At 39.3% G+C, this 27719-nt stretch overlaps 2 protein-coding genes across 3 annotated transcripts; both read left to right on the top strand.

Annotated features, from left to right (window-relative positions):
- Nucleotides 1–14682: 14682 nt before the first annotated feature.
- Nucleotides 14683–16299, top strand: LOC141648031 (large ribosomal subunit protein eL37z). The gene is made up of 4 exons (XM_074456447.1): nt 14683–14824; nt 14924–15059; nt 15714–15815; nt 16025–16299. Exons 1-4 carry the CDS (start codon nt 14822–14824, stop codon nt 16069–16071), a joined length of 288 nt encoding a protein of 95 aa, XP_074312548.1. The 5' UTR covers nt 14683–14821; the 3' UTR covers nt 16072–16299.
- A 3360-nt stretch (nt 16300–19659) lies between these two features.
- Nucleotides 19660–24663, top strand: LOC141648030 (proline-rich receptor-like protein kinase PERK1). Of its 2 annotated transcripts, none has more exons than XM_074456445.1 (8): nt 19660–20097; nt 21169–21645; nt 22579–22665; nt 22762–22832; nt 23040–23116; nt 23192–23339; nt 23682–23840; nt 24171–24663. In XM_074456445.1, the coding sequence occupies exons 1-8, from the start codon at nt 19842–19844 to the stop codon at nt 24453–24455; spliced, it is 1560 nt and encodes a 519-aa protein (XP_074312546.1). In that variant the 5' UTR covers nt 19660–19841; the 3' UTR covers nt 24456–24663. The 2 variants fall into 2 exon arrangements, with proteins under 2 accessions (XP_074312546.1, XP_074312547.1); XM_074456446.1 differs by having other exon boundaries at nt 19738–20097; nt 21189–21645.
- Nucleotides 24664–27719: the final 3056 nt, after the last annotated feature.

Below are 27719 nucleotides of genomic sequence, written 5' to 3'. Positions count from 1 at the left end.
CTGTAAAGAAAGCTTATAGCAGAGTCCTTCTCAACTTTAGTGCCAACCTATGGCTTGTGCAAGGATGAGATTTGCCCCAACAATAATAAGAAAGGAAGGGGGATAAGAGAGTGAACTTATGTGTAACCTCAGCTTCTATTAAGGACTAGGGATCATCATCCATGGCCGCGGAAACTGGGAACATAGAGCTGGAACCAGGTTCCGTAGCAAAAGGAGCAATTTTTTTTGTAGGCCCTGATGCCAACCACTTTCTCCTCTAGGAAGCAAGAATGGATATTGCAGCGGGTCATAGCATCCATAGAAATGTTTGATCCTATGTTGATGTGTAGCCTTGCCATACGGAATGATGTGTGGGCCCTCATTTCCTGCATGCGCTGGGTGGTCAGGCCATACTGCTGCCACTTTATCAGATGTTGGAGCGTTATATACACGCTGATTGAGGCTAGGATCGGTGCTCAACAATATTATGGTTTCTGCTGTGACTTCAACTTCGCGGAGAGATCGAAAAAAGTTTTCGTATGGGTTAGAATCCATTAGACCCATAAGCAGCGTAGTGGTATTCTCTCTCAACTCTTGAAACAATCCAAGCCGATTGTTCTTCTCATGTTCACCATCATAAAAGTATAACTGTAAATATCTAGGTATGTTGTCCATAGGTATGAGATTTGGCAGGTTATGGTACACCTGGCCATGTGCTTTAAAGACGTAAATCCCGCTTTCAGTTTTTGAATCGAAGCTCCCCCCGAGAGATGTGAAAGCAAACACATTATTATATAGCCTTGAGTACTTCTGGAATTGGAGGGACATTTCATCCCTTGCAGTAAAGAGCTGCAACAACGCTTCAGGGTACTCATTAGACACCAGGTCTACCTCTCCATCGCAACAACATAGCCTCTTACTCTCGTACTCAAACTTTTTAGCTCTACATTTCTGGCAAACACTCAGGGTCTTTAATCGGTGTGCTTCTGTCGGCACGGGTTTTCCGCCCATCGCGGGTGGTAACCCTGCAAGCAGCTAGCGTATTAGCTTTAAGAGTAAGTATTTCCAACTGTAAATATTCTAAGTGTTGCAGATTCGGCTAGTACACTCACTTTTTTTCCTGGTACGCCGCCTTTTTGCAGGGCGTTGAGGCTGCTGTTCCGAGATCGACTGCTGTTCCCAAATCTGTTCCGTGGTTTCCAAGAAGGTCTCCATTCTTCTAGATCTGTAGGGCCTTTTGGAAGTACTTGCCTGTGGATCTGGCAATCCTGACATCTGCTCATCAGCAGCACTTCCCAAACTGTCCAAACTATCCACTTGCATGCCATGATCATCTGTTGCTGCAACACTCTTTTAATGAAGGACGTCATAAACTAATTTTGTTATTTGGTCTAATTTAAACTCTGATTACTTGCATGTTGGTTTGGCGTGCGCTTTGTGATTTGGCAACCAATTTTAGGAAGGCTATTTTGGCATGCTGAATAGTCCAACCTATTTCAGGTTCCTGACCTCTGAAATTATTAGTTATCAAAGTTAAACATAACATGGTCTATAACTGAATCTTTAATATTAGCCCTACACTGATTGTATGCATATGGCAAGCAAACATAAAAACACAACTATAATTATTTTTTAAAAAAACACACATTATTACCTGGATATTCAGTTGACATCACGCGAAGCCTGACACCAGCAAAACTAAAAGCAGTAGTTGACAGCACTCTCACGTATAATTAACTATGCCCGCAGAACACGCCAATTTCGAATCTGAGTTACGTGCAGTAATAATATAGTGTCCTAAGAAACGTACATATCAGTTGCCATAGGTGTAGACGCTAACTCGCACATGCTTCTAATTTATAGTTTATCTGGATTCCTTAAACTGGTTTGGTGACGTATGGAACTAACTAATTTAGCTGCAGAATTTAAGCAGATGGTTAATAAATCTATTGTGGCCTTTTTTTTTCATCTGAATCCAAGGAATTGTTTTTAGAGCATTGAATATTCTCGGTCGGTCGCGTAAGGAGACCATAAATAAAGCTTTATGAGTAACTGTAGTACGAATATAGAGATGTAATTTCTCCGCAGATTGTTAAAGAAGCTATTGTATAACATAAGGTAAACAACAATAGTATAGACAGTGAAGTGCATATCATTTGAAAAGTTTACATATAAAAGAAATATGACAATGTCATCTGTTACACTGAACCACTAAGGGTGGCAATCTAGACCCAATAGTTACGCACATTACAGACACTCCACCAACATAACAAAAGCGAGAGTCCTGGGTTGCAAAATTAAACCTAATACCCCCAAGACACGACCTACATATGATACATGACCAAAGGCAAGCCCAGACAAATCTAAACATAACAATGTCATTGGCTGTAACGACCCATACAATAGCCTTTGCAAAATATAGTTGGTGGGCCGCAAAACAAAAGAGGTGTTCGTCTAATCGCTGCGGCGTCATCTGTGTAGGGCTTAGCCTTGCAAAATTAAGCCCCGCATTCCCAAAAACACCAATCCTTGCTACGCTATTATATGCAAGGTCGGTATACTGTAGTTCTCCTTAGTCATGCAGCACAGGCTGATTTGGCTCAGCAATAACCAAGAACAAATCATCAAGGATGGGGTCATCTGGCATAGCAGTTGAAGATGATTCTGCAGATGCCCTCCATAAGGTTTTTGGTTTCTTGGGTGGAGGTGGAAGAACCAGGCCAGTGTGAATCTGGTATGCAGGCTCTTCAGGCGTAGCGTACCCTTCCCCACTTAATATCGACATTGGCCATAATTCCTTAGCAAGCTTCTCCTTTACAGCCAAGTATCTTTCACGACGCATACTGCATTTGATCTCTTCACAGATCATTCGAGAAAAGTTTGCATCTCTTACGTGGAACTCATACACGGTCTGTACATATCTAATCACTTTCTTAGCCAAGCTGTTTCTGGCAGCCTTTAGGTTAGGAGATGTTTCGCCAAGAAAATAGCAAACTCTATCACGGTTATTGGGCCACTTAATAACCAAAGTGGAAATATGAGTGCCATCAGCCATCACCATATCCTCCGCCTCATCAACACTTATCTCAAAAGCCGCCACAATCTGAAGCCAAACCCCCCAGAAATAAATGTTGACTGTCTTAGGCCTGGAGGTTATTGGAGGTGCACTTGAGCACTCTCCACCCACGATCCCCTCAACAAATTCCAGGGCAGCAGCCATCTTCCGGTAGAATTTTGAGCAAGACTTGTTTGCTAAAATCTTTCTAGGTTAACGTCGTCCACAACCACCTTTTTAGTCCGGACCAAATGCTCAACTGCCCTCTCAGCAGCCTCCTCTTTAGAAGCAGCCAATGATGTTCTTATGGTTCCTTGAAAAGTATAGGAAGCAGGACCACTGCGCTTCATAAGTACCACATAAGTAACATTCTGCATTGTGGGTGAATGGTTGTATATTGGGTCCACCCACCCCATTTCCTTGACAATATAAGATAAAAGGCAGCGATATGAGATCTTGAAAGACTGCTGGTGGCTTCCCATCTTAAATGCAACCTGAAAATCGAAGCAATTAAGGCCTACTGAAAACCTAGGTAACTCAGCTAATTCGTCTAAACCCATCTAAATTCACGAGTCTGTGCACTTATAGCAGAACTAATAAGCCCCCCTTACCAAGGGTCCCTTTCATTTTCAAGCTACAACATGGCTCATCACAAATGGCCTTTCCTCAACCATCACTCTGCCATATTTCCTTTCGCTTGATTTTCTAAACCTTCTTTAGATACAAACACCCACCACCCTTCCCAAATCATTATTTTCCAAAATCAGAAAATCCAATAAGTAGCTCCTCCACAAATACTCCTTCATTGCCACCAACAAGCCCAACACAAAACACCTCATTCACTATCTTCTAGTCTACTGGTACTTTTCGAATTACTAATACTCGAGCACGTAATAATTCATGAAAAACTTAAAATAAAACCAGGACTGTAAACAATAAAGCTATTCTAATAAATATGTAAAAAAACAAGAACAGCCAAGTTATTCTAATAAGTATTAAGTGAAAACAGGAACACAGTAATGTCAAACTGAAGAAAAGAGAAGAGAACAACATGATCAGGAACATTATAGTAAAAAAAAAAAAAACAGTAGCCATTTGGCAAACAGATAAGGCCACTCAAAAAGAAAACATGAACATAGTAAGGATCAGCTCCCCAAGCATTTACAAAAACTGTAAACAACAGAGTTACTTTATTAAAATTGAAAAAAAAAAATGTAAAACTGAAGAGAATAGTTGAACATGTTAAGGAAGATCATAACATCAAAACATGTATTTAGTAAATAGATGAGGCAAAGTACCTTTGCTTTGCAAATTTTTAAGCCTCCAAATAAACTGGTGTTCTCGTCGTTCTCCTCTGGCAACTGCGTCTCTATATATGTGTGAATATGTAGTCTATTTTAGCTTTACCCAACAGGCAAGAATGCTCAATAAACTAACCACAGGAATGTTCACTGTACAAAGTACAGCAATTCATTACCTCAACTGTCATCTCAATTCCCTAGACCATTACCTTACCTCATCTCACTTCACACTCCTATCACCCCACTCCACTCCACTCCTTTCCCTTTTTCCCTCATACAAAAAAGCCATATTTCTTAACCCACCACTTTTTTTATGTCATGCTTTAGCAACACCACCAAGTAAATTCCCCCTAAACGGAAGTAATTTGTATGGGACTCCCTCAGCGAGGAAAAAGGCCATATTTCTTAACCCACCACTTTTTTCATGTCATGCTTTAGCAACACCAACAAGTAAATTCCCCCTAAACGGAAGTAATTTGTATGGGACTCTCTCAGCGAGGAGCCTGCAAGTCTCCAAATTTTGATTATTAAGCACATAATTGTAGCCGTAAATTGACAACTAAACAAGCTTCCGCTAATCCAACTGAATTCGTAATGCATCGTCTCCAATTGTAAGCAATTTTGTAGGCTATAAGTATAACCATAGACTCACAATCAAAGCTCATAACAAACACTACGTAATAGTCATTAAGCACAATCCCAATTTCTGAAAGCATAAATGTAACTCCAAATAAAATTAGATACATACCAAAGCGAATGGTCGGTACTTCAATAACTTAAAAAACGAGACAATTCTTCAAAGCCCTTTTAAACAATGCACTTAACCCGTCCGAGATAATCGTAAAAAAGTTAACAACGATTCATGAATCTTATTAACACACAAGGTTTTATCCACACATATTTTTTTTAGAAAAAGGAAATGACAGTAAAAGGTAGTGTGTTAATTTAGGCAAAAAAGTTGCAGAAGGAGATCGATGGACCAGACGAAAATTATAGGAGGAGATGTATTAGACAAGAATTTGCAGGAAGAGTCATGGATTAGGTAGTGTGAATGTCGAAGATTAGCTTTGTCAGTTTGCAAAGGTAATGTCAATTTGGCAGGCTCTAAAGATGTAACGTGGGATACACGAGTGCAAGTGGGCAAAATTGGGCCACATAAGTGTTAGAAGGCCATGCAAACTATTAAGGCCCACCAAAGCTTCATAAGTACCACAAAACCATTAAGGCCAACCAGGTAATTTAGGAAGTCCATATAAAATCAAAGATAGTATGAAGGCCCAGCAAACCTTTGGGCACTCTATGTACAACAAAATGTGACACCCTCATTCATTGCGGAAAAGTAAACACATAATTCTAGATAAAAACTGCATGGATATGTTTGTAATAGGTTCATTTGGGTAAAAACATGTAATTTTTAAAACCTGAACCTGTTATAAAAATATCCAAATGGGAAGGTGTCAAACATGCAAGGTCTAAAGTAAATCTCATAAATAAAACATCGCTAAAGTCGCGAAACAAAGTTATACAACCAAAATATGAAAAAGGGAGACATATGTCCCTAAAAGTATATGACATAAAAAGTGTTTAAGGGTCACAATAAAATAAAGCCAATCTAGGTCCCAAGGTTACTTTGCTCGCTAGCTCGTCCATGTACCCCATATATGCATCACCTACCTGTCAATCGCATTTTATACAAATACGAAAGCCACGGTCAGTGGGGAGTAACTCCGAGTTCTCCCAGCCACGAAATGTCATAATTAATATAACATGTAAACATAAGAATAAGAATATGAATAACACATAGCCTTAGCATATAGATGCTAGACAATCGTGCTTATCATGTGAACAACAATATAACAACACATAGTCCTAGCATGTGAATACTAGACCGACTCATACTACACTATCATGTGAATCACATAACATCCAGGAATCCAAACTCTATCAACCATAGGCGGCTTGCATCTCACCTTCTATGATTCATAGAATCATCAAACAAGAAAGGACAATATATCTAGAGACAGGCATAAGTTCTTAGTACAGTCAATAGTCACTCTGTAACTCGAGTCTATACCACGAGGTAAGGTAAACACCCTAGTCCTAAACCTGTGCAGACCTAGCGACATGCGGAAAACTACCGCATCCAAGACCCATTGATAACAACACATGAGTACCCCTAAGGAGTCCACCAAAGGGTTGGCTAGTACTTAAGCTGACCACATACTTCTAAGAGTACGTCAGGAGGTCATACCCTAACTTGGATATAAACCCACCAAGCTAAGACACAAAGGCTATTAAGCGGTGAACATAAACTCGTCAAAGACTATAAGGGCCTATCTATGACGATGGTCTAAGATACCAACACCACACAAGACAAGTAGGACACCCACTTAATCATAAGAGGGGCAAAGAGTCCAAACTTGCACACACAAATGATCATACACACCCTAGCATATGAAAGGCTACGCAAGAGTATATTCAGCTGACAATCCAACAATATCTCCAATATCAATAATAATCCAAATTCCAGCTAACCAACAGTACCATAATCCATGAGAACAAGCTAAAATGGCAAAGAGGCAACAAGACTCAAGCATAAGACATCCAAAGCATCCAACAACCAACATGTGAAATGATAATTACAAATATCAAGGCATACACATAAAACATCCAATAACAACCAATCTCACCTCAAAATACAAACCCTCGACCCGTGTCCCGCGACGGGTCATCGGTCAAATCGAGGCTGACCGGTTTAAACCTAGTTTGACCAAACTCGTTCGGTCAATCTGGCCCAGCTCAGAGTCTTGGCCTTCTTTGGCCCAAATCACAAAATTCCTCACAATATCATTCTCATGCCATTTCCAATTTCTATCATGTGAAAAACTATCAACATAAGGAAATATATTCTAACTTACAAAATATCCAATTCAATTAAATTCTCGCATAATAATGATTACCCGCATGCTAAAAATACCAAAATACATAAATACGCAAACAAAAGACCCAAAACATCAAACAATAGACCCAAGACCCGACCCACACAACGGGCCATGAACCGGGCCTGAACCGCGCCCCTTTACGGGCTGTTTTGGGCGGTTTTTCCGCCCCTTTTCCCTTTTTCCTACCAAAATCCGTTTCAAGCTCAATTTAATACCATCTCACGCAACAATCAACAATACCCATTTCGTTTCAATACTTAAACATGTGAAAAACAACATATTTAACAAACTTTAACAACAACAATTCATGTGAAAATTAAAGTTAACATGTTATTAATCACATAAGCATCCAACACATCATAAACAACACTAATGTGACATTAAATCGTCGAGTAACTCGGAATAGTTACCTTAAGCTAGCAAAGAGACAAGTAATAACTTGAGAAAGCTTCTAAAACCCAAAATTACTCTTCATCTCCAACCACATATGAGTCACCTAACTCATCCTCAAATTCTTCACCTATAAGAACAACAAAAACACAATTATTAAGCTTAAATTCGAAAACCCTAAAAGATGAGCCTTAAAACAAAATTGGGGGAAATGAAAATAAAGCTTACTAGTAGATGAGGATTGAAGAGAGGATTCCAAATATATAAGTTTTATGCAAATTGGTGGAGAAATGAAGGATTTATGAAGGATTTAGGGTTTGTAAGAAGGTTATTTTGAGAGGAATTTGGTTGTTTTATGAAAGGAAGAGAGAGAGAGTGAATTATGGAGGAAATGAAAATTGAAAGAGGAGGCAAATGGAGGGAAGGTGGCCGGTCCAAGGCATGGGGAGGTTGGGGTCAATTGTTTACGTTTTGGGTTTGCTTCGACGGTAATTAGAAATATTCGTCGAACGCGATTTCCGAGGATATATATTAAAATTCTTAAACACGATTTTACTAAAGGATTAAGTACTCATATGCCCAATATCCAAACTCGTTTACCCAACGACCGTAAGAAATGGGAAAATCCCAATATTACGACTTTTATCAGAAATCTATTTTATCAAAGTAAAAGGTTTAAATATAGTTTAAATTACTTTTAAACATTTCTAAACTATCAAAAGTGATTACATTACTTCAAACTAAAATAAAATTATATTTTATCAAATTATTATTATTTCAAATAAATTAATATTAAATTAAAATGGATTAAAATATTACTTTTAAAATATAATAAAGGTCTTAAAATTTACGGGTTGTTACACAAAAGGCAGACAAAACGACAGGGGTGGGAGTCGTATTAAACTGTTCATTTGAACAGTAAATTAGCTTGGGGACATTTAGAATAAGGTAGGTAGATATAATGTTTTGCTTGAAATGTGGTCAAGGGAGGGAAGCATGTATCCCAATTATGAGTTATGTCCCAACCGTGCCTTCCCCCTTCCCGTGGCTTGCACCCGTGTCCATAGGTTAGCCGTGGGAAATTTGGGACTCGACTAACGAGTCCATGCCACTCTGTGAGACCATTGACCGTAGGCTAGACCTAAGTCTCGACCTAACTACTCATATGTGAGGATTAGAGCCTCCTAGAGTTGGTACATCTACACCCAACCCTCATTTAGGATTGTGAGTAGGTCTTCTCGCGGGACGTGTTATGTTTAGACGCATAAGTGTGTCATTCCATCCTTAGACCATGATTTGCATTTCATTTTTGTGCACGAGTTATGGAATAAAATTTGCTTTCACACGCATATGAACCTCACATAGCCAAATTGCCTTGTTTTGTCCCTTCACTATCTCCCCTTTTGATTCAACCCCTTTGAGCCTTAGCCTTTCCATTTGACAAACCCACTTAAAGAGCTACAACCCATAACCACCCTTCCTTGATCAAGAATTGGTCGGTTTTGTAGTAGTATTGTAGGAGGTGACTCGGGTCGTAATGGTGGACAATGTACATGTCCACATGGGTCAAAAGTTTGATGTATGTTTGGCGTTATATATGAATAAGAGGTATTAATGTCTAAATGAAAAAAAAAATAGAAAAGTGAAAAAGTTTTGAAAAATGCAAAAAGAGTTAGTTATGTTGTATATACATGTGTTAGGAAAAGAAAAAGGCAAGCAATTTGATGTTTTCCAAAGTGAGTCGGGTTTACACAATTTTTGCATAATTTGGGAAATTGAGTTTTTGTTAGGGTTTAGATGTTGCTCATTTGTTGAAATAAGAGGAGTACTTTAAAAATTTTCCAATTTGAATTGGGTTTATGCAATTTTTGCATAGTTTTGGTAATCCATTCTATGTTAGGACATAGACGTGTCTCATGTGTTGCAATAAGAAGTGGGAAGTGATGTGTCGATAATTCTTGATTTGAACTCCATATGTCCAAACGATGCTTGCTCCAATCCCGTTTCGTCCTACTTCTTAGCCCCGTTACAACCAATATTTCATTGCTTGTGCATTATTACATTTTGCATCTCATTTGGACATAGGACGGTCTTACACATTAGATTGCGGGTACGTTCTCACGAGTCGGAGTAGGGGAGTGTTTTGGTTCTTTTTTGTACAAAAACACCCGACATTGTAATGAGAGACGAGTGAAAACCGTGAGGATGTTGTTGACTTAGGTCCCATTAGTCATGGGTCTTGTGGTTGAATCTTGTGTCGGCTTTGTAATTCTCGGAGGTCTAGTCCTTCTTTCCCCTTTCCCGCTCTAGAATCCGTTTCTTGAGCCTTGTTGGGCACATTTGGGTTGCTTGAGTCATCCTTAGGGGGTTGGCACCTCCATTGAGACTCTGAGACGGTATTTTCCCGACCGAGACCATGTTTTTGAAGCAAGAAACTCGGCCACTTAGATGAGAAAAGTAGACCATTTTTGTTAGATGCATTCTATTCTTTGACTATGTGCTTCATGTGAATGTATCGCTATTTCCCGCAAGCCTCCACTTGCCTTGCGTTGAGGTGCATACCTCATTGCATTTCAACGTGAGTTGAAGAGACGGAGGAGGCCCGTTAATTGCCTACCATCGGCTATTATTAGTATACTTTAAATAAGGGTCTTGCATGGTTCATTCTCTTACTCGAGGACGAGTAATGCTTTAGTGTGGGGAGGTTTGATATGTGATTAGTTTATAACATTTCACTTCCCGCTTCTCATGCATTTTGCCTTCTATAGCACGTTTCAAGCTCACTATCGCTCGTGTTTTGCCCTTCATTTTATGTACATCGATATTATGACTCCCCGTACTCCTTTGTAGAGGATTGGCCTTGGCAAAGGCAAGACGGAATGAAGATCGAGTGAAGAAGCTAACTCTTGTTAGCTTGAGAAGGAAAGGAGTGAAAAACCAGAAGAAGCGTGTTCTGCCAGCAGACCGAAAGCCGGTCCAGCCACCGGCAAAATATCCCCACCTGTTATTACAAGGAAAAGAGGAAAAATCTGAAGAAGTATGCTCTACCGGCAGGCCGACAGTCGGTCCACCGGCAGAGCACCACAACCCCCTGAACTAAAGATAGAAGAAGAAGAAGAAAAAAAAGCAAGAATTGTTTGGTCTCGCTACTGGTGCACGCAACAGTAACTGGCCAGCCGGTAGAAGACGTACCAAGGAAGAAATTGGAGTATAGAAGAGTGTGTCCTGCCGGCAGGCCGGCAGTCGGTCCACCGGCAGAACACGCACGCTAGTTAAATTTCCAAGTTTCAATTCCAAATTGCAAAAGGCGCGCTATCGGTAGGCAGGCCGGTAGCCGGTCCACCGGCACAGAGCGACAGCTGCGAGAAATGGGCTTTACTTCCTCATTTCCTCTAATCCAATGAAATACTATAAATACCCCTTCCCTTAATCAATTGTGCACAATACCCTAGATCTGAAATTACTCTCTTAATTTTATGCAAACCCTTAATCAAAACTTTAATCTTTCCTTAGTTAATCTTTAGTTACTTGTTAATCTAGCTTAAAAAAAGTATTGTTGGATTGTTTATATTTGGTATTGGGTTGTAAGTTGGAGATTGGTAAAGATTATTCTTCCATTTAATCAAAGATTGCAACTTTGTCTTCAATATTGGTATAATCTCTTCTCTATTATTGTTCATCTTTCATTTGTTTACATATTAAATTGTTTAGTTAGTAGTAATTGCAAAAATGTTTCTCCTTGATTGTTCTATGATAAATTCTCCATCTTTTGTGTTTGTTATCATCTCCATGTGTGAGTAGTGCCTTACTAGGATGTAGGGGAATCCCTTGTAGTATTAAGGAGAGGGATTTGGCATGGATTAATAGTAATTATTGGGTTATTTACATTTACTACTTGTTACGCACTTAAGGTGTTTGATGAATTTCCCAAATGAGTAAGTTGAGTAATTCCACTAACAATCTATCTACTATTTGAGTGAGTAACTTGATTAGTAACTAGGATTTGATAACAAGTTTTAAGTTAGATTAATTGAATGAGTAAGTTGATTAATCTTGGCTCAAGTGTAGAATTTACATCGAGAGACTAAAGTCTACATGTCGTGACAACTTAGATAACTATTAGTCCATGTCTATTTCCCTTCTCCATGCTACTTAGGTGAACTCGATCGTCCTAGTCCTTAATTAATCTTGTTTTAAACCATCTTAGTTGTTGTTTAATTCCTACTTGCTTTAGTTTGCATTTTAAACATTAGTTTAGAACTTTCCCACCTCTTTTTAGATTGAACTAAACTAGCCCATAAACGAGTAATCCTAGTGCCTCAATTTCCGTCCTTTGGGTTCAACCCTTTTGCATATTACAACGAATTTTCGTTCACTTGCGAGAGGAGTAAATATAAAACTCACATCAATAACCTGTAGACAATCAGAGAAAATACAAACATGAAGAATATTTTCTTGAGTAGCCCACTTTAGTGCTCCTAGAATCGCTATTATGTCGGCCTGTTCTGCAGATTGAGCAAAAGATTTCTTAAAAAGCTCATTTTTAATCAACCCCGAGTAATTGCTATGAGCCCACCCCATCCCAGAATTGAGATTATTATACCAATCTGCTTCCGTACAGATTTTATCAACGCGACAATACTATTGTCCCCAATGAAAAAGAAGCACAAATCAGGTTGAAGGTTTCAAGTATCAGGGTCATCTTTCAAAGCGTTCATCCAAGAAGTATGACGATTATTTTAAAGCTTTTCAGCTTTGTTGATTAAAGCGACTTTATGTTCATAGAGATAAATTGCCCCAATCGGAGAAATCAAGTCATCACCAAATAAAACACTATTCCAAGAAGATAAAAAAAAATCCAAAATGTACAAATAAAAGAAATAATAGCATCAGTAGAGTCTTTTTTCTTTTTTTAACAAACTGATCCAGTTGATGATCCAGTCTTGAAGACTACAATTAGAATCATTATCAACATTAATACCATGTTGTTTATACATTGTTTCGTCATTTACTTGATACTTTTAGTATTCTATAAAACGATTTTACAATATAAATATACAAACGACAATGATGTCTCTGCAAAGATTTTCTATTTTAGTTTAAATAAGGGCACTATGTCCCGGATTAAAATCATTTAATAGCATGTTTTAAGTGGTATGGTAGCTTTATATTAGGAGATACTTTCAGACATTAAGCTTCTCTTAAACTTATGATTAGTGTAAAAAAACAAAAACATATGCTCATATACTTAACGGAGATATAAGCTGTATTAAACTGTTTTAAATAAAAATTAGTGGTTTTAAAACTTTGACCAACTTATGCAAGAAGATTAATTTTGATTATACTGTGTTGAGCACCTTGCATAAATATTGGGCAAGGATTTTCATCCTCCCAGAAGACCGTGCTTAATAAAGTAAAGGCTATCTGTAACACTTCTTTAACATGGTAATGAATGAGACAATCCTGTTGTTGCCTCTTAAGATAATATATGCAAGCCATGGAGGAAAGGGGGTTGAAAAGGCTAAAGCAAATATTGCAGCAATCGACAAGTATGTCTGGTGGATGGAACTGAAGGCTAATCATCTTTGGTTGCGATAAATATTCACTCTATTTAAAGGACAACCAATAAAAAGAGTATGAACAAGGCTAAGGAGCAAACTGAGCTTAGAGGAAGATATATGCTAGGTGAAAAATTATATGTTTTGAGAATAATTGGAGGCAAACTACTGGTGATTAGTCTTTACAATTGGGGCTACTCTTGGTTGGTAAATGTTGGTAATGACTAGGTTCACTGGTATCTTTGAATCAGGAAGAAGGTAATAATCCCGAAACATTCTTTTATGTGTTCTTATAAGCTTCATAATAGGTTATTAACTCAAGATAGGTTTATGAGGATAAATTATATTATTATCCAATATAACAACTGCTATCTATGTGGAACTGAAGAGGATAACCATGATCATTTGTTTTTCCAATGTGTTTATGTGTTTGCATAAATTGGTTGATTAGTTTTGAATTGGTTTACCCGATAGTGATGTTAACTGGTGGCTTAAGTATAAGGAGAAGTCTCTTATGGTGAAAAAGAGCATTGCAACTGGACTAGCAAATCTATTGTACTCCGTATCAGATTTGACAATGTTGGAACAAGTGTAGAATTGGTAATGTGTTGCTACATACCCTAAATATGAACTTATATATAGGATGGTTAGAAATGATATCTAGATGAGGGTTAAAAATTGCCATGTGAAAGTTAAGGACCAAAGTGCTAAAAGATGGAGATGATATACTCCCTCCATTTATCTGTTTTTTCTCATTTCATTAAAATATTTCTCACATATATTAGAGAAATTAGAAGGAAATAGAAAAATAGAGGGAGTATTAGTGAAAATGATGTAATTCACCAGGACTATCATTTTCCATATGTGTTCCTATTCATCTTTGTAATATAATTACCTACATTTTCAAAAAGAAAAAAAAAAAACTTTGACCAATCACGTATGAAGTCAGATAGTGATTGCCTGACTGGTCCCACTGTTTTGCATTTAATGTTATTTCGATTAACTTAATTTGATTGATATTTTGTTGTTTTGAAATTGATCAAGTTGTTAGTAACTAGATCTTAGTTTGTTAGCACAAATACTATCATACAACCAGTTGTATAGTAGCATTGTACAACTGCCTTAAATTTGTTGAGCTTTTACACAAAATTATTGAGCTATTTTACAAGTTATTGAGCTATTTTACTAAGTTATTGAGCTTAATAATTATTCTGTTAAACTCAATAACTTTGTACCATAACTCTATAATTTTGTTAATAGAACTCGATAACTTTATAATAAAGTTCGACTACATTAAATAGGTTGTATATACAACCAGTTGTATAATACATTAACTGAGTTGTTATTTCGCTAAAAATGTCGACGATTATTAGTAGTTTGTCGACGAATGCCAACTGGGTACACACAACAAGGCGTAGGAAGTTCATATGAAATGAGGTAAGCCCGACCCATGTCCCATACGAAGTCCAATACTACATTTGATGAGGTCAAAACAGAACGAAACAAAACCCTAAGAAACCTTGTTGATAAGCAAAACTCCACAACGCCGCGAAGCTTGGATTTGAAACCCTAACCTTCCACTCTTCGCAATCCGCCATGGTAATCTTCTTTCTCTCTCCTCATTTTCCTAATTTCTTTCGCCATTTTTATCAAATCATCAATTTAATTGTTGATTTTGGTTGATTGACAATTCAATAGGGTAAAGGAACAGGAAGTTTCGGTAAGAGAAGGAATAAGACACACACACTTTGCGTACGATGTGGTCGTCGCAGTTTCCATCTTCAGAAGAGTCGCTGTTCTGCTTGTGCTTTTCCTGCTGCTCGTACTAGAAAGTGTAAGCAATTCTCCCTTTTCTTCTTCTTTTTAATTATTATTTTGTTTTATTTTCTGTTATTTTTGTTTGATGTATCTGTAATAATGTTATTATTTTAGAACATTGATAAGATGTGTAAAACATTTGGTCTGCTTGATTGTAATTTTATAGTAATGAGCTACCCGTCACGATCATTTGTTTACCTTTGGTTACAATACTGCTCACGGAAAGTCAAAAATGAACAAATTATTGGGATTTACGGACAGAGGGAATTGATAAAATGGTGGTGTGATTTCTGGTTAACAAACCAGTTATAGCAGTATGTGTAGATTATAACGTCGGATTAGTATTAATGTTGAGGTAATTTTGAGATATGTATCTTCTTGAGTGTGTTTGTGCTGATTATTTTTGTCTTTGGCCAGTTATGCATCATAGTTCTGTTTATTTTGTTTGAATTTGATTCTTCATATTGATTGGTATTTGGAGCTTCATTTTGATGATTCGAGACCTTTTAATTAGCAGTTCAATGTTGTGAGCTAGATTGTTGGTTACAGATTGGTGTGTTGAACTTTGTGCAATTTTGGTTCAGTTGTGGCCTAGTATTAGAATTAGAATGTTGGTTTTAGATGAAGGGTGTTTGATGATTTGCATTTTATTACTTGTTGGGGGACATAGACAACTGGAGTGTCAAGGCAATCAGGAGGAAGACAACAGGAACTGGTCGTATGAGGTACCTTCGCAATGTCCCACGTCGTTTCAAGACTGGTTTCAGAGAAGGTACATATATTCTCTGTTTTTTTTTTAATTCTAGAATGTAAGGAAAGTGAGCCATTTGGCCATCAATTGACCTCAGTTTACTTTCTAGAATGCAAGGAAAGTAGGACACGAGTGCCCCATAACTAAACCAACATTCAAACTTGTTTTGATTGTATGGTTGGTATATCCTTTTGGGTGACTCTGTGTTGACATTTATGCCGTTTATGTAGGCACCCAAGCTGCACCAAGGAAGCAAGTGGCAGCCGCATCTTCCTAGAGAGATTTGCTGTAAGAGGAGATTTTGATTTGGTACATCTGGTGATAACTTTACCATCGTTGCATTTCTGAAATGTTTCAACTAGTTTCTTTTTTATTTGAGACATTGTATTTTCATTGCAACAGTACTACTGCTGGTCTCTGTTGTTCTTTGAAAAATGTAGTATCAATAGATATTTAGAAACTAAAATGGTGATTTTGACATTCTATAAACTTCGGCTTTTGTTTCTTTTGGCAAATCATTCATTCATTCTCGATTACCATAAGATCTCGTTGATTTTAAGTCAGTTTTCACCCATCCCTAGTCCGACTTCTCAAGAACTGGAGTACAAAGATTGAATGATTCGTATCAGTGACCTATGTGATTCTGTTTTGCGTATATTTATTGTACACGTGATCGTGGTTATGCTTTGCTAACTAACGTGAGATTGCGGGTGATATTGGCATATCGCCGAGTTGGGAAAACTAGGTTCTGTTGGTGTCTGATATGACAGTATTGACGCGTGTTGAATTCAAGAATTGTTATGCTCTAGAGTCTAGCCTTAGTTTTAAAGAAGTCTGTTTCGCGTGTGCTTACGCTTGGTGAACACTAGTCAAATTTTCCAAGTGCTTCAGATACTCCTTGTAATCGATAATGTGTCGCTTGTGATTCACACGGCAATGCGATTTTCTGTTTGTTCTTTTCTAGTTCATTTATTATTCGCTTCTCATTTCTCAAGTATCTTAATTTAATTTACTTGCCTGTTTTTGATATATAAATTTGATTGCAAACGCATTGTGTCTCCCAGACCTTTACCTCTCGCCGCGTTCATTGTTGCTTTAGGCTCTCGTCACTAGCGTTGATCCTAACATATTAACAACACCATTCCAAGTTTCGTTCAAGTTTAATGGAGGCTCTTGCTCAACTTGTTGAGAGTAGTTGAGCCAAGTTGGTAATTTACGTTGAAATGTTTTTTATTTATTTATTTTTTATTTTTTTTTTTCCAGAAAGTGTTCATTGAAGTAAATTTTTTATGAATCCCCAAGTTAACATATTTTCAAAAATTATTTGACTTTTGCTTCATTTATTTTTCAGCTCGGGGTAGTAAAAATTTGGACCCATTAGTACCCTCAGCTAGTCTTGCTATAACGGATATATCCGTCTATAGTTAAAGACGGGTTAAATAGCTTGAAAGTGGTGACATTTTTTGTCTCCACCACCCCACTTGTTGTTTGTCATATTAGGAATGTGGTATTGTATTTGGCCCGTCTTTAGCTATAGATGGATATGTGCCGTCTATAATGAGATTTTGTGGAGTACCCTAAACATGTAAACGTAGTAAAATTGCACAAGGTCAGTAATGACCACCATCATCATTCATTATAAACCCCGTATCTTGCTGTGCTCAGCTCTCATCTCTTTTCATCACCTAAACGATTCATGATTCACACTTTATAAGGAGTGAGTAGTCATGGAAACATAAATACCGAGTACAACGAAAGTTTGATTGAAGGGGGCATTAGAGGTTGAAACACAATGTGGAAGGAGTCAATGGTCGACATTTAGGGGGGTCGATGCTCAAAGAGGACATCTAGTCGTGTGGAGGGCCAAGTGTCTGTTGTTTGTGCTTCATTGGTGGTCACTTGTGATGCTAGGGTGGTGGCTTGGCTATAAAACTCCCGGCAACAATGGTGTAATCACCAACTGCTACATTTTTTTTTTTTGACAACGTCCAACTGCTACATTTAAGTGTGCAATTTTGTAAAAATATTTATAATACCGAATGCAGATTTTTTTTTTTTTTTTTTTTTTTTTGATGATGAGGAGGTTGGATCCTCCCCGGATACAGGACCCCACCCTGCTAGGCGCCTGTACCATATGAGTTCTTTCCCGCGGGGATTATTCCCTCTCCGGGCGTCAGGTCCCCAGGAAAGTGTTCATCTAGGGAATCGAACCCAGGACCTCGCAATTCCTCCTTAGGAGCCGAATGCAGATTTAAATTTAGTATTTCCTCCTTTAAACTTTGACAATACTATGACCATCGAAGGTTTAATCTCTTCATTTGGCCGAATTCAGTAATTCACTATAATTGACTAAATATAGAGTATGTCTCTTGACAGATGAAAGGATCACAAAATATAAATAAAACTAGTTTTCAACCTGTGTAATATTGCACGGGTATATTTTTAGTAACATTGATATAATGATTAACATTTAAAAAATGTTATCCAAAATACATAAATATTTTCTACTCTATTTTTTTTAGTTTTATTTTTTTTAGCGGTAGTGATGAAATTCATTATTTTTCCTTCTAGCGTTTAAAGTAATTTTTTGAGATTTTTTTTATTATTTCTCATTATTCATAAAAAAAATATTATGTTATTTTTTATTTTTATTTTGGTAATAGTTATACTTCATGAGAATCAAATGGTAATTTTTTTTCTTTAGAATTAGAAAATATGTAAATCTGCTAATTGTATGCCTAAAAAATTATTTAAGATTGATGTAACTACTCCGTAAATTTTTATAGCTATCAATTTTTAAGCCCTTATTCTATCAATTTTAATTTATTCAATTTTTGGGAACATTGTATTGATATTTTATATTATATTATTTACTTTATATTCTTAATGTTCTAAAAATGTAAAATTAAAGAAATAAGAATCATTATATAAACATATTAACTTATTAGATTATTTTTTTTTTTGTGCGTATAACTTATCAGATTATAAACACGATAAATCTGTGATGAAAAAGAAATTAATTCAACTAACTGGCAAATGGGGCCCACGATTTATTTTATGGGAAAAAAAACTGCATAAAGTGACGTGGATTAATGTGGGTGCATGAAATGTTTCTGTATTTATTAAGATAATATGATACTTCCTTCTATTCTCAAACATCTTCCATATTTTCTAAAACAAAAAATCCACTAAAATCTTCTACTTTTCTTATTTGTCTATAATTTGTGGTTTTCCCTCCCCATATTTCACCCCTCTTAAAAACATTTCAAAACAATGTGAAAGAAGATAAAGAATAAGAGGGAGCACAAAAGACGGGTCTCTCAGTATTTCAAAATATTTGACCCAAATATGGTAATGGTGTAGTTTTACCTAGAGGTGCTCATTGGGCGGGCTGGGCGGGCTGGGCTGGGCCAAGGACGGGCCGGGCTAAGGGTTTGGGGCACTAGCACGACATGGGTGAGGGACCGGGCTGGGCCGGGCCAGTGCTGGGTTGGTTTTGTCCAGCCTGAGCACAACCCACATAGTGGCGGGCCAAGGCGGGCCGGGCCAAGTCAGTTATATTTTTGGATTTTTTAGTGTTTGGACCGGGCTGGGCCAAGGAAAATGCGGCACTAGCCCGGCCCGAGGGAAGGAGCGGGCTGTGCTGGGCTGGCACTAGGGCTGGCCGGGCTGGAGAAAGTCGACCCACGAGGCAGTGCTGGGCTGGGCCGGGCCGGATTGGCCCGTCAGGTTGTCCACCCCTAGTTTTACCCATAGCAAAGAATGTTTGAAAATCCCAATGGAACAAAATACTCCGTATACATTAGCGGCGTTGATCAGGGTGAGTTGGCAAACATAAGAACCACCAACATATATACCAACTGGCAACTACACACAAATATATTTTTTTTTGGGTCGAAAACTACACCCAAATATTATACGGAGTAGGAGAGAAAAAGACAGCAACAACAAAGACGTAACTGTCAGAATCAACCCCAAAACGACTCTCTACAAAAATCAACCACCATACCAAAACTTGACTCACACTGTTTCTTCACTCAAATATATATGTCTACGCCGCCACCGGATACTCCGCCGTTAATTACGGCGGACACATTCTCCGTTCCACCGCCGGCGCCACCGCCACCGCAGACTTCATCGGGAATGTCACGGGAGACAGTGACAGCATTAGTGGTTGGATTTGGACTTGGTGGGTTATTTGTCTTCGTTGCCGTGGCTATTTTCGTCTTTTTCTATCGAAGGCGTATCAACAAAAAGTTGCTTGCTGATTCCAACAATGACAATCACTTTTGTCTTCCTAAATGTATGTTTTTTTTGGCTTAATTTCGTATTCATATTAATTTAAACTATTTAATTGCTGTAAATTAGCCCTAAGATTATCAGGCGTTTATATAAATAACAATATTAATGTATATCAGTGGTGCAGGCCGCAGGAGGGGCTTTAAATTTGCCATTATATTTCTATTTATGTGTTTTGCCCCCAACTTTAGAATCATGACTTTGCCGCGTAGAATAGATTGATGTTTATTAATGGATGGATGGATAGAAGCAGTTATCTTAATCAAGTGTTTAATCAAAGTAAATACTTTGTGCTATGGGTTTGATTTGAATATTTTAATACAGTGGGAAGTGGGAACAATGCTCTTTGTTGCCGCGGCCATTGGCCAAAGCCCGTCTATGTAATTGACAGGGTTGCTTATGATTACTAAAACAAGGAATTTTTGGGAGATGGGTTATTGATGTGGTTTGGGAATTGATATGGGATCTTAAGAATTTTGTGAAACCGAGAATTGGTTGGATACTTGAGACTGAGTGTATGAGGAAATGATATTGGATCTTAAGATATGGGTTTTTGGTGCGACGGATACTGGTCCTTTTGCTAAATACTTGTACATAAAGAGGAAGTACTTCTGTGATTACAAGTTTTGTTCAGTTGAGGTGAGTAGGTGGTTATGATCAGGAATTCAGGATCTATGGTGTTTACTGTTTAGTCTGTTGACCTTCAGCTCTAGAAATTGAAATTTGTGGGCTTGTGATTGACCTCTTTTGACTATGCTCTGCTGTAAGGTTTTATTTTAATGGACATGTGCCAATGTGCTGTAAAGAATGAGGTGAATAGATGACATTTATTTTTAGTGAATAGTTATTCTCAATCTCAAAAATTAGTTTATTTTTTGCATCATTGAGAAATACCTGCAACTTCGCTGTGCTTGAATTGTTGTACTCCTTGTGTTACATGTATTGTGATTACCTTTTCGGGAAAAAAATTACAAGGTATATTGGGTTATTTTTATTCCATATTTTGCTCTAGTTATTGACAGACATAACCTTTTGACATTTGATCGTTCAAGTTTATAAATTTGTTCTCTTTTAGATGACCCTTCTGCTGGACAGGCCCACCAATGGCAGCACCATAACCAGCCTACTCCAGATCCAACACCCGGTGAATTGCCAAACAGATTACCAACTCAACAAAGTTCTGGTGCATTGGGCTCTGAAAAATCACATTCATCACAATCTAATGGTCTTCCAACACCCTACCCTAGTGGCACATTCACTTATGAGGAACTAGCACTAGTAACTGACAACTTCTCGAGCGCTAATCTTCTTGGTCAAGGTGGTTTTGGATATGTACACAAAGGAGTTTTACCTAATGGTAAAGAGATTGCTGTCAAACAGTTAAAAATGGGTAGTGTCCAGGGAGAGCGTGAGTTTCATGCCGAGGTTGACACTATCAGTCGTGTACATCATAGACATCTCGTGTCACTAGTTGGGTATTGCACTTCAGGAGATGAAAGAATGCTTGTATATGAGTTCATCTCAAACAAGACACTGGAGTTCCATTTGCATGGTAGGCCTTTTTCTTGTTCATATATTTCTCCTTCATTCACAGTCATGCTTGTCTGTATTCTTATAAAATAGCTGATTAGTTTTTCAATGGCTTGTTTGCTGGAAGCAACCGTACTTTAGCGAATGTAACTTTAGAATATTGTCATACTTGAAGCCTTTTTCTAGCTATTTCTTGTCTGGTTTATAGGGTTTTTCTTTAGGATGACTATGGCACTAATTTATTCAGATCCTACTAGTAGTCTTCGTTTTGACGTACTAGTATTTTTTCGGGTGTTACACTATTATTTTGATAGTGGAGGTAATTTGAAGGCAAGTAATGCTGTGGAAAAAGGGGTGTGTAACTTCAAATTAATCCTGCGAGCAGCCGAATAAATTAAGAATATGATTTCTATTTGGATGATTTCTGATTGAGCCATTGATATGTTTTAAGGTTAAGAGTCAAATTATACTTCCCATCTATTGATCTACAATTACTAGATTACGTATTGTCACTGCTACCCTGTTCTCTGTTGTGAGTAGGCTGCATGAGAATGATTAGGAACATTTGTTATAGCGCTCCTCTTTGATTGTTTATACCATTCTAAGATTTGCTGCTTTCCCTTTGTCACTGAAGGAAATAATGTATTGATTTAACCCGAGTGGCTTATAGTTTTATTTGAGTCATAAAAGTTTGGGTTCTCCAATAACACTAGTTAATTCAAACTTATTTTCCCTTATTGTGAAGTTATGTTTGATGAACAATGCTTTGTGCTTTCTGTACTCTGTACTCCTTTCACTGAGAACTTACGTGTGATTTTCTCTTGTGTCTTATTTCGTGCATCTTGCTTGTTTTTGGAATGATTGTGCATGAAAAATCTGGCTATACCTGAGGAACAGTTCGGCATAAAAAACCGTATGTCATGTATTTGTCTAACTGAAGTTAACATGTGTCTAGCTGAAGGAAGACCACCCATGAGCTGGGCTACAAGGTTGAGAATTGCTTTAGGTGCTGCTAAGGGATTGGCATATCTTCACGAAGATTGTGAGTCACTAATTATCTTTTCACGTTTTTCTGTAATGATGATACGCTCTTCAAATCATTTGAAAGGTTGTTGACTCGTTGCTAAAAAATGTGCAGGTCATCCCAAAATCATACACCGAGATATCAAGGCTTCTAATATTCTTATTGATGACGGGTTTGAAGCAAAGGTAACAAAGAAACACAAGTAGCAGACTAATTATTTGTAGGATTGTTTTCTTTTGGGTGTGGAGTACGCAAATGTTATGAGTATAATCGAATGAATTTAAACTTGTCAAAATCTTGCCCTACCCATTTTCTAGGTTCATGAACCTATAAATCTTGACACATAATCTTTATCCACATCCGACCCTAAAAAACTGTGCTTAATTATCCAGGTTTCGGACTTCGGGCTTGCTAAGTTTGCCTCCGACACAGACACGCATGTATCTACTAGAGTTATGGGAACTTTTGGGTAAAGCTCGAAATCTTCATTCCTTCGCATATCTTGCTAAATTACTGTAACTAATTTTTTTTGAGTGATTTGCAGTTATATGGCTCCTGAGTACGCCTCAAGTGGGAAACTGACTGAGAAATCAGATGTCTATTCCTTTGGGGTCGTGCTTCTGGAACTAATAACAGGGCGTAGACCTATTGACAAAGCTCTGCCTTTTGTGGACGATAGCATGGTTGAATGGGTGAGGATCAATATCCTGTACTCCCGTTTTTAAATAGCGTGTTTTTTCTAATTAAATGTTAGTCGAGTTTGGCAACTGCCAGTATGGTCTTAGTAGCTGTTGGAAGAAACTTGTTCTCTCTCTCATAATTGACCAATTTGCCAAAGAATGCATCATTGAGACCATAATTTTAAATATCGGTCTTGACCAAGTATAAAGGTTTTGGAGTTTAGCGCTACTGTATTTTAAAGCAATGTGCTAATGTCTCCTACATTTACCGAGATTAGGCCACGACAAATGATACCGCAATTGAAACCGAGTTTTTTACTACGATTGAGGCTTTCTTCTTGGGGAAACTTGCAGGCGAGGTCGTTACTCATGCAAGCTTTAGAAGGTGGAAATTTTGATGATCTTGTTGATCAAAGATTGGAGGACTATGATTCTTCAGAGATGGCTCAAATGGTTGCTTGTGCTGCTGTATGTGTTCATAGTTCAGCAAGACGACGACCACACATGAGCCAGGTGACTGTCTTAGAAGTCCACTACTTTGATTTTTTGTTTGGTGTAAAGTGAGCCCCAAGGGCAATTATACCAGCATCACTACTCGCATCTTGAAGTCCAATTTAATGCCCCTAGATTCAGAAAGACCATCTCGTCCGTATGACCAAGCTAATTGCTCATGCAATTAAATGAGAGAAATATCAAACAAGTATTTCACTTGATCTCACAGTGAAATCGTCTTTTACAAGACTTACTACCTTAGATTATGATCCAGTTGTGACCAAGATTAATACTTCTTCAATGTTTTGTAGAACTTTACATGTGAATTCCTTTGGTTGTGGCTTGAAACAGGTTGTACTAGCTCTGGAAGGGAATTTATCAGTTGAGGATCTGTTGAAAGATCTCAATCAAGATAAAAGAACATTCCACGGTAGCTCGGATTACGACTCAAGCAATCAATACCAGGAGGATTTGAAGAAATTCAGAAAGTTAGCCTTGGAAAGCCGAGATCAGAGTACAAGTGAGTACAGTGTGATAACAGTTGACCATGGTGCTCCACCATCAAGCTCCAGTACTGAAAATCTGCATGATACCCAAAGGCGTGAAACCGGCAAGTCTAGTACAGGCATATTGTAGGTGTTAATTCTCTAAGTTAACCTTCTAATTCGACTCGTATTATATTTTTGATTCATTCTTTAGACAATATGTGATTGGAGGTAAATATTGATATTTATTAGGATTAGTCCTTGTATATGTTCAGATAATCCGACATACTCCGTTATGTATTTGTAATTACTATTTTACTACAGTAATTAACAATGAGCAGTCTCTTCTGGATTGTGTATTGGCCAATGTTACTCAGACTCGTCTACTCGTATCCGACAAAATACGTATCGGAGTATCGGATACGGCTATTTTGTGCGAAATTTTTAATATTTTGATCTAAAATGAAGTATCAAAGTTGTTCCGGGTGTAATTCCAGAGCAGTTATACGTTACCACCCGTGCTTGTAGAATGACGTCTTTAGTTGAATCCTCCTTGCGGTCTCCTGAAACGATGAACAAACTGAGGGCTCGGCTTTGGACCGAGCGAACTCACTCCGACGCTCAAGTCAGTAAACTTAGAGAGAAGTTGTTGTTACTTGGCGAAGTATATATTGTAGAGAGATAAGGAAGATATTACCAGATGAATAGCGATTCTTAGGTTAAATTGTGGATCTCCTCCTCAATGAGAGTTGAGGAGTATTTATAGACTTTCACCTTTTGTCACGTAGTGGCCAAGTGGCCAAGTGGCTAGCAGTGGAAAGATCGATCTACCCCTCGGCCGAGGGACTCATGGCGGCCGGCGGGCCCGGTTGACTCACCGCCGAGGGGTCTTGGATATGAGTTCGCGGATGCGTGCCTCGGGCGGCTAGTTGTCCCCGCCGAGGCACAAGAGACAGCCGACGGTGGCGTCGGTTAGGTCGTCTAAGCCGTTGACTTCTTTGTGGATATCTTTGACCTTGCTCAATATGTTGATCGTCGGGCGGGTGCGAGAATATGCCCCATCAATTTGCCCCCAGCGTAGTCTATGCCGTGGTATGGGCTCCGATGTATGTTGAGCGTATATTCTGCGCAAGTCAACATATTTTCTGCCCCGGCTTCTTCTACCTCGGCGTGGCTCTGCTTAGGCCGTACCATATCCCCCCTCCACATGGTTGTGTAATGGACATCCGATGTGGAAAAGACAATGACGCCGGGCCGAGACCAGGGTGGAGAGTGCTTAGGTTGTTTCGATTGCCCCCGGCCGGTGCCGACAAGCTTAGTTGATCATGTGGCCGGCGGAGAACGATACTTAGGATTTTGTTGAGGAAGACGAATAGGCGAGAGAGATTTGAAGGGTCGTGTTGAAGACGCTTGTCACCGTTGCATTGATTGACGTTCAATCGTTGCAACGATTGACATTCCGTGGCCGCATGCCCGACACGTGTCTGTTTGCCGATTGGTGACGTTTCATGGGTCGTGCCCCGATTGGTCCTTCTTCATGGGCTTTTCCCTATAAATAGGGCGATTAGTCCCCGAAATTGGCCACCAATTTCATTTTCTATAAAATTTTCTTCTTTCTAGCCTTCTTTGTGAAACTTCTCTCTAGCTTTCAGACTTGTTACTCCGGCGTAGCATTTTTCTTCAAGGTAAACAATCAAATTTTTAATTTTTCTCATTAAGTTTTCGTTGTGAATCATGTCTTCTGCGATCTTTGGTCCTAGTAACCGTGCGCCGGGGGGTTCCCCGCCGCGTCTTGATGAGGAGGAGATGCTAGATGCCATCCCGATAAGGTCTGGGGGCCCTAGGTCTCCGTCTCCCGAAGTCGATCCAAAAGCTTTGGAGGATTGGGAGGACGATGATGATGATGATGACGACGGTGATGATGCTGGTGATGATGCTGAAAGGGCTCATCCTGATGAGGGGAGGCAGTACGTTATGGATCACGGCGAGGCCTGTAAGGTCCGCCTGGACCGTGTCTGGACCCATAAGTTCGCCAGTTGTTCCGGCGAGACATTTTTCGAGGGCCATTTCTACTTTGGCAGGGGGTACAAAATTGTTATCCCTGAGGAGGGCCAGGCCATCTGTTGTCCTCCACCGGGTTGCACCGGCGTATACATCCGGCACTTGGAGTACGGGCTCCGATTTCCGCTGAATGATTACGTCATGGCTATCATTAGAGCCATGAACGTCGCCGTGGCCCAACTGCACCCGCTGGCTATTAGGACCATAGTCGGCTTTGTCTGGCTCTGTCTCTTCAAGGGGGAGGTCCCAACGGTTAATTTATTCCGTCGGCTTCACCACCTTCGGCCGTCGTTTCCCGGTCGTGTTGGATGGTACAACGTGCAAGTGGAGCCGGGTTACATCTCCGTTGATAAGCTTTCCTCCTGCAAGGACTGGAAAGATCGGTGGGTGTACGTTGAGGTGCTTGGGATGACTATCCGCGCCCGTCCTTCCAAAGACCAAGTTAATTTGCGGTGCGAGATCGAGGCGGAGCATGACGGATGGGTCACCCGGAAAAAGCTTAAGATGGACGCCAAAGAAGGTCCCTCTTAATGAGGATGAGAGGCTGGCGATGAGGCTCTTTGAGACGGACAAGAGTGGGGTGTCGAAAACATGGATTCCTCCGACGCAGATCATTCTTCAGGATGAACCGCTCTGCCATGTCGGCCTCATACCGGCCCTAGCGCAGGGTGAGTGGGGTCGGTGTGAGGCCCATCTCTGCTCTCAACGTTTCTGTTTCTTGAATTTTGATTTACTTCTACTTAACTCTTACTTTGCTTCCTTTGCGGACCACTTTGGACCGGACTGTCGAGGATATCCTTCGAGAATGGGGCCGCACAAGGATAAGACCGTTGCTTGATTTGCACCCTAAGGCTCGCCCGTGATCGCAGGACGTCGCCGAATGATCGATGGATCGGCGGTGAAAGGCCCGAATGTGGAGGCGGCCCAGGCGAGGGTTGCTAGTAACATGCCGCGCCGAACGCGGAAAACAAAGTCTTCGGCGGCGACGACGTCGACATCCGTTCCACCTTCCATCCCTTCACCCGAGAAGGAGACGGTGGAGATCGTTGACATTACCGATTGGGGGGGGGGGACTCGATGCGGAGGGATCTCCCCTTGTCCGTAAAGGAAAGAGCCCACCCCTGCTGCGTGCCGATATTTCGCATCGCTTATCGCCGCAATCGCTAGCGCCGGCGAGGAGATGCGTCCTCCGAGCAAGAAGGCCAAGCATGGTACGGATATATCCCGTGGCTCGGACTTAGCCGGTTAATTAGGCGTTCCGATGACAAGCCTCTCCGATACGTCCATGTATACCGACACGGATGTTTTAATTGACTTTTTGTAGATCAATCAAGTCGGCGCCGCCGTTCTCACG

The sequence above is a fragment of the Silene latifolia genome, chromosome 3 (assembly GCF_048544455.1).
Source record: "Silene latifolia isolate original U9 population chromosome 3, ASM4854445v1, whole genome shotgun sequence".
NCBI lineage: Eukaryota > Viridiplantae > Streptophyta > Magnoliopsida > Caryophyllales > Caryophyllaceae > Silene > Silene latifolia.
Note: the sequence above shows the minus strand (reverse complement) of the source record. Positions and strands in the feature narration are given on the sequence as shown.